The 8267-nt window shown below is 38.3% G+C and overlaps 1 protein-coding gene across 1 annotated transcript; it reads right to left on the reverse strand.

The window, feature by feature from the left end:
• Nucleotides 1-2759: 2759 nt before the first annotated feature.
• copz1 (COPI coat complex subunit zeta 1) lies at nucleotides 2760-7411 on the reverse strand. The gene is made up of 9 exons (XM_082518695.1): nucleotides 7279-7411; nucleotides 6766-6834; nucleotides 6066-6147; nucleotides 5885-5976; nucleotides 4469-4524; nucleotides 4299-4376; nucleotides 4160-4211; nucleotides 4039-4077; nucleotides 2760-3411 (listed from the first exon to the last, which is right to left on the reverse strand). Exons 1-9 carry the CDS (start codon nucleotides 7294-7296, stop codon nucleotides 3364-3366), a joined length of 534 nt encoding a protein of 177 aa, XP_082374821.1. The 5' UTR covers nucleotides 7297-7411; the 3' UTR covers nucleotides 2760-3363.
• Nucleotides 7412-8267: the final 856 nt, after the last annotated feature.

The following is an 8267-nucleotide window of genomic DNA, read 5'->3' on the forward strand; positions in this document are numbered from 1 at the left end:
TACTATGAAAACTTTTTTTTTTTCCTTGGGAAACACAAATAGTGGGCTGACTTATGGCTAAAGCAGGCAAGAGTGCAATGGTGGAGGTGTTGTTTTTGGCTGGCTTTCCTTGAAGTGGCTATGATTCTCTGTTCTATGGGAATCCATAAACAGACCCGGAGAGGGCAACTGCGGTCATAAACCACACCAGGCTGCCACAATGCTGCTGAGGCAAAGGGAGCAGGCCCGGGCCCATACCTCCTCTTCTCTGCATGCACGCATTCACACATGCAGCCGCACGTGCTTCGAGCAGCCTTCGATGACCTATTTCTAAATGCTGCCTTTGCAGCGATGCTATAGATTTTTGATGGTCTCTTGTTATTATTTTAAACACTGGAAATGAAGGCATGTGAAAAATGAGCCAGCGAGGGAGTGATTTCCTTTCATATTATTTTATTTCAAAACACTAAAGCAGCATCATTATGTTAGTAATTTTATATACTGGGTGGAAATGTGAAAGCAGTAGAGGTAAAATGGCCTTGTTAATTTTAATACAGTGGGTCATCCAACATCATTTGGTCTTGCCCTTTGCTCCGCTCAGACAGTATAATGGCACTTCCTTTAATACATTTACTGTACTGCATCCAACATGCTGTCATTGTTTTCCCCTGTGTTGTTTCTGGTTAGCAGGACAAGCCATTGGATGGGTGCTTGGGCCTATTGACTATGACATAAAGAGTCTGTAAGCTTACAGATGATGATAATTTATAGACTCTAATTCAGAAAGTCACTCACACACACACACACGCTGAGCGACTCTTTCACTGTATGCATTGATCAATTACAAGGCTCTGAGCCCACACGTCTCTGACAATTTTACTGCATGTTATGTACAGCATGTCAAGCCATGGCGTTTCAAACTGTTATACTCATTCCTATATAATTAATATAAATTACCTTGCTGGTTTTTATGATGGTGCAACTGTAATTAGTGGATGAAATCGCGTCACTGAGCTGCCGATGGTGCTGCAGGGCTATCTAGATGAAGAGTGAGGGTCTGGACGGGCACCTTGGGTGGGGATCTGGTTTAACCCTCTCTTTTCCGCATTGTGCCCTCACTGGGATTTCATCTAATTACATTTACTGCTGTCTACTTCAGCTAACCTCATCCTCTTTAACCTTCATCTCCCCACCCCCTCCTCCTCCTTCAGTGAAACCACACACAGAGACATCAGCTGTCCTCATTATACCACCAAACCGCTGCGATAACAGTAAACTGGTGCAATAATGGAGTCCATTTATAATGATTACCTTTCCTTTTCTTACTGCTTTTTATCCAGTAAAACGCTTAATAATCACAAGTAGCATCATCATGGTCTCCATTCAGTCGATCTGTGCAGCTATAAAGAGCCACAGATTCAAGGACTGAAACAAACTGGGGCAAAGTCAAGACACTGGGACCACAGCTCACACCCAATAACCGTTTTCATTGACTGCACTACTCTGTTTAGTAAAGACAACACACATGCATGCATCCAGGCAAAAACACACGCACACTGTTGTTTTTTTAACAACCGCTGTCACGAAGCCTAATACACAGTATTTTTGATATGTTTCAGGTGTTTTTTCCTTTCGTTTTTTTGAGCTAAGGAAACATAAATATTTTATTTCTAACATTGAATTAATCCAAATATCACAATTGCTTCTCACACTCTCGGGTTATTTTCTCACGAGATTTTTTTTTCCACAGGAGGAGGTATAAAATTTTCCATGGGGCAAATCAAAGGTGGAACGCTAATTTACCTTCTGGATTCCAACATTACCACAAATGTGTGTGATCCTTTCAGCAAACTCCTCCAGGCCACAGACACCTCTACATCAAGAGCATTTGCTCTGTCAGTTTCTTACTTTGATGTCTGAGCAAAATTACTTAGATATCCAGAACAGAAACATTGGCAAACTTCTGACATATGACAGCTTGTGAAAAAGCCTACAAACAGTAGCTCGATGACCTGAGACCTGTCACAGCATGCAAAGGGCTTCAGGATAATTTATGTAATCTAAAGTACGAGGAGAGAAGAGACTCTAATAAGGCCTGCTACCAAACGTGGTTTGGATTAGACATGGATATAAGCACATGGTTTTCAGCACAGCCAACACAAATCTCTGCTCACAAAGAGTACTTTGAAAAGATCAGAATTGGAACATATGGGAATACCTCGCTGGAAGAATGCAGATATATCATTTTCTTGTAATATGCATCAGGTACCAATATGATCTAGTGCCTATACTCGTACCCATTCCTCTCTGGGGGGTTTCCTTCATTTGCATTCAAATGAGCACAAGCTCAGCATATGAAGGTGGTGGGGGGGTACATACATGGGAGCACACAATTCACGGTGCACATAGCAGCTCTCAGTAGTAAAGAAATGAATCAGGGGTTTCTCCATAAAACTTCTCATGTCACAGTACCGAGTACTATGCAAGTTCCACAACAGACCTGCATGGATGAGTCTCCTCCCGTTCACAGTATTTTTGCACTTTGTTGCCAACGCCAGGAGATGGAGCCCTTGAGCTTCTGTTATGTATTTAGGCGTTGAAGAACAAAGAACACTTAAAATGTTCAACTCTGAAATGCAGAAGCTGTTAAAAGCAAGCTAAACTTGAAGGTGTGAATATTTTTAAATAACAGAATTATGAATGTTAACAAACAGTTCGCGACTCTTAGTCTATGTGCAACAGAGTACTAACTAATATTAAAGCCACACCATACAAACAGGTAGTGTTTGGACACATCATGGCTTTTCCCATGCCAGTGTCAGATATTTATTAACTGTATCTGCTGATGGAAGATCCCATACAGAACTTAATGACTACAATAATACTTTAATCACAACACCCACGTAAATGAAAGGGACAGAAACTGACTGGATTGTTTTACAGTAATGTGGAGGAGGTGGAAGGATGCAGTCCTGAATGACACAACTGTTATTGTAAGGAGACACGTGGAATGTTGTCACAAGCTATGATGGTGTTTATTAACATCTTACATCTGTATACTGTTTTTATAAACAACCAGCTTCTTTGATGAAGACAAAAGAAAAGAAAAACCATAACAGAAATAAAAACAGGACAACCATTACTGGAATGTACAGCACATCTTATCCCCACATTGAGCATGTTAAACAATGCACGCCTGTGCAAGAAAAAAAACAGAAAATGAAACTTTGTCAAGTAGTCCTGGGAGTGTGACTGAACCAGTGGTCAGTACTGTCACAGCGTTAACTGAAGGAGTGGAAATCAGAGGAAAAGGAATATGTAGATCAGTGCTGTGAAATCTTGGCTATATAGTGGCTCGATGGTATTCTGGTGCAGCCATGACTCTTATCGCAGAAGGGACCACTTGATCTGTTCTTTGGCAGACTGAAGTACCTGTGGAAAAAAACACAAGCTTGACCAAAGAGATCACATTGACTAACGTCCGACTTTACTGGCCCAGAAAAGAACGGCTACCCTTAGGAGAAACAGTACCAAATAAAAGTAAAAGAAAAACACAAGTGGCACGACCAAGGAAGATAAAGTAAGCACAATTAAAATAAAGTTGAAATCCTGAGAGAAAAAAATGATGAGCAAGTGATATGAATGAAGGAAAATATGCAAGAGCTCATTAATCATCTTAATCCACTGAAGGAAAGCCGAATCATAACCATAAAGCATGGGGACTGGGCACAGCTATTAATCATGGCCAAAGGAGGGGTGGTAGTAGCCAGTCTCAGGCCTCTTAAATGACAGCATTAATCAAGAAGAGCTCACACACACATGTAAGAGCTAAAAGACAGGAACCACCGCTGGCTACCTACCACCTCACCACTGAACAAATGAGTAGTCATGTACCCTGACGTGCATATGACACAATGCAAAATGCGAGCATGGATGAGAATGAGTGCAATGACCTTGCATTTGCAGGTTTTGAAGAAATTAGTTTTAACAGTCAATAAACTAATGGAGCCTTAAAACTTTGTGGGAGAGAGAAGATCAGAGTTCGAATGTTTTTCTCACCTGGGTGACTGTCTGCTCTGTCAAAGGCACATCATCACCCTACAAGAACAATTACATTACTTTAGCAGCAGAAACAACCGATGTCAAAATTGGCTGAATGTTTCAGAGGAGAGCAACTTACTCTAAGAGCCACACGATGCACAACCTGCTGTGGGTCGCTCTCTAAGATCACCCTGCAGGAAATGCACAGGAGACAAAGTGATGTAAAACTCTAAAAGATGACTGACAAGAATCAGAATTATCAGGTTAGTTTTACTCACCCGCCATCTACAATTTCATCCACAGCCAAGAAGAGTCCCTCCATATTCTCCAACAAAGCTCTCCTCTCAACATTTTTTCTGCAGTTAAAAATATACACGTTAATTTTAGTGAAAAAAAATGTGCCTTAAAAAAGTTTGTATGTTTGTAAATAACTGCTGCAAAAACATACCTCAACATCTGACTGAGCGAATCAAAAAGGCAATTTAGAACAGCCATAAGCATGAGCTGTTGAAAACAAAAGAACACATCAGAATCGGTGCACTATATAAGCAGTTCTTAAATTACAACAGTGTACAAATAAAAGCCACTTTTTATTGAGGCTAAAACACTTGATTCGTTACTAAAGGTTCAACAGTTTCTTTTATTTATATTGGTTTACTTAGGACATATTTGCTAGAGTCGCATATATCGTGTGAGAAAAAACAGGGACACAAAATACTACTAATACATTTGAAAAGCAGCTTATAGCCAAATCATGATAGCAAATTATACGCTTCTACAATTTGCTTTAAAATTCTATTCGGTAAGACAAATACAAAGTTACATATGAGGAGGGGGGGGGGTTATCCTGACACCAAGTTGGAGGGAGTGAAAAACTTAAAATTCAATAATTTACTATATAACAAAAGCTGAACTACAGAATGAAGATGGAAATTAAGGCTCAGCCTCACACGTGTGCTGTAGCCTTCAACTTTTCTACCCTGCGACGCGCACAAGTGAACGCAAATATCACGTCATCAGACGATCTTTACCCACCAGGTTACCCACTGAAGTCTGTGTCAGAGTTATTAAACTTTTATATTTTTCATTAGTTTTAATTTTTTATTTCATTTTTATTTTCAATTCAATTTAAATAGATTCAAATCTATTTAATGTAGTTCTTTTGGTTTGTAAATCTTCAGGTTTGTTTATCAGTTTAATAACAAAAAATAAATACAATTAAAAGATTAAATAATAATAATAATAATAATTCAGGGGTAAGATTTATTATTTTGGGTAAGATTTAAAGAGTACTATTGTATTGTAATATTATCAAGTTGTTAACTTATTAATATTACAATATTAATAAGTTAACAAATAAAATGTGACTACCCTTAAGAGTAAAGCTGACTTTTTTAAGTTTAATTTAGTTAGCTTTGTAAGCAAACACAATTTTTTCAGTTAGTTTCTGTGTTTTTCAAAAGCCCCCCTCCCTTTTTTTTTAAGTTAACTAAAACATTTTCTCCATGCGTAGTTTTAGAACTGTTTCAATAATGAGGAACCAAATGACTGTTTATTTCCAGTTGTCTGCCACGTGTGAGAAAGGGCAGCGTTTCCACTGGACTCACCTGGAATTTTATGGACTTTACTTGTGAAAACTTCTTATGTGGTTTAGTGCAATTATAAGGTTCCAAGTGCAAAACAATAATAGTCAAAACTTGCTCATGTACCGTGATTCACACCATTACTCAGGCTATCACAGACTGGATGATGAGGCAGGATCCATATTCGGCATGTGCTGTCACTTTCCTCAGCACAACATAAGCAAGTTTCAACTCCTACTTAAAAAGGATTCATTACAAAACTTTATGGTCATTAAACTTACCTCATTTTCATGTGAACTTCCAATCACGTAAAAGAAAAGGTCTATATTGCTCTTGTAGACGACAGTGAGGCCTTCAAGTAGTGCTATCTCACCTAAAGAGGCATAAAAAAAACAACCATGCTCGATATTAGGTATGCATTGAGGCAAAGTAACTGTTTTTAACAGTGTAAAGACGACTTACTGTCTGTTCTGTGCGTTTTGTTGAATATGTTCTTCTCAAATGCCTTCTGCTCCTTCACTGTCGGGTACGTGTCATCATAATACTGCAGAAATTAAGTCACATTTAGATATTAGTCTAAAAATTACATCCTTTTCACTAGTTTTCATTTTTATTATTAGATGATGACATTTTCTTGCAAACAATCAACCCAAAATGAGAAAACGAGACAATAGTGAGTCATACATGTTTTAAAGGTTTACACTTTTCTAAAGTAACTGGGAGCTGTTTAGCACATAATTTTTAATCAGGAAAAAAATACAGCATTTGTTATGGACTGAATTTTGTGTTTAATGTAGCTATGTGAGAATTTACAGAATCAGGCAGTGTTTTTGTTTTTTTTGGTGGGGTTTTTTTTAGGTGGCAATTAAAAATTAACTTCAAAGCAAGAGTGTTTCCATGATTTTTCTTTGAGTTCCTGTGGGCCCCTCCGCACAAACTCAGAATATTTAATCAGAATTAAAATTAGTGCAGTCTCAAAATAACTTGACACCATTCACAAGAGTTTGACAGATTATAGGCCAATAATTAATTTACATGCGTTTAAATATCAGCAGTGATTTTTGTCCAGTATTCACTGTTTCGCAGAAGATCACTATTTGGCATTTCACCGGCGTTAATAATAATGAAGTATCATGATGGCACAGATGTCTGAAATTCATACCTTGGCGTAAAGCCGGTCTCCATCGTTGTCCAGAATGAGAACAGCTTTGACCGTGTATAAGGACGGTTCCTGTGAAGACAGCACACGTTAGGCATTGTTTATCCTACCCAGGAACGAATTCGCCTTAATTCTTTAAAAATGTGGCAACTCGTATGTTAAATAATAAACATGAACTATCAAAACTATGCAAGTAAATTGAATAAATTGGGTGTCGACTGGCGTCACAAAATCAGTCTAAATGTTATTTAAAAGACTTCTAAATCACCAAATCGTGAAGGAGACATGACAGTTCCACATCATCAACAAACGCATATACGAGCTAACTTTAAAGATGCTAGCTCCTTAGCTAAAACGGCCAACCCGTTTACTGTAGTTAGCACTGGGATTATTCGCCTGACTCTACAAAACAAAACCGCGAGAAACATTTTGCTAGTAAATACTTATGTGAAGTACCAATGAGATAACGCTGGTGGCTTTTACATCGTCAGAAATGAATAAATGGGCTAACATTACCAGTATGGGAGAATCCATCTTCTTTCCTGTTAGCAAACCAGCTACCGGGCTAGCAGCATTAGGCTACGTAATACGTACAGTAAATGAGTCTCTTTCCTATTGGCTGACGCGGTGCCGTATGTTGTGCGTGCAGGGCAAAGATCAGTTCACTGCAGAGCAAACAGCCTCAAAAGCGATGTGGTTAATAAAGAAGTACTTTCAGACTCGCCTGTAGTTATAACACATTTGCCCTTTAAGTCGGAAAAGTCTGAACCGTTTAATGGCCCAAACGTAAAGCTAAACAATATATTAACTAACTTTATTACTGTAATTTCGGACTGTCTCCTGTTACTGTGTAAAACTTCAAACTATGAAGATTACTAACTACAATAGAACTTAAAAATTCATTTGTGGTTGAAACCGTAAATCCAAACATGTAAATGCATTTAGTAGCTCGTATGAGCTTCTTAAAAAACACGTGTAAGTCAGGATGTTTATTTTAGAGTTCACATCCCTGCAAAGCTTACTGTAATTAAACCTAATGACTAAAGGTGGTTGCTGTTTTTGTAGGACTTAGTGGTAAATCTCTCGTTTTACAAGCCATTTTAGCTTGCTCGTACTCATCAACATCTTTTTTCAGTATCCTCCTACATTTAACCAACTCCAATTATCTTAGTTCCCACTTCTGGGAAGCATTTGGAAACACAGGCTGATGGGGATTTCCCTCTATCTAACTCCATAAATTACATCATTGTTTGGCCTTACTGTAGGATATTTTTGGGCTTCAAATATCACTGAAAAGCAAATAATGTCCAGCCATTATTTAACTGCAGAACGTGTATTGTGATGAGATACCAACTATTCTTATGCGTGCTCACAAGAGGACTGTGGGAAACTATGAAATGTTGCAACACTGCAGTATGCTTGCACAAATTTAGCCACTACGATTTCAAAATTGCCTTGACCAGAGAGGAAACTGTATACTGCCTTGAACTAGCTCATACTAAAAG

The sequence above is a fragment of the Aulonocara stuartgranti genome, assembly GCF_965226115.1.
Source record: "Aulonocara stuartgranti genome assembly, chromosome: 20".
Lineage (NCBI taxonomy): Eukaryota > Metazoa > Chordata > Actinopteri > Cichliformes > Cichlidae > Aulonocara > Aulonocara stuartgranti.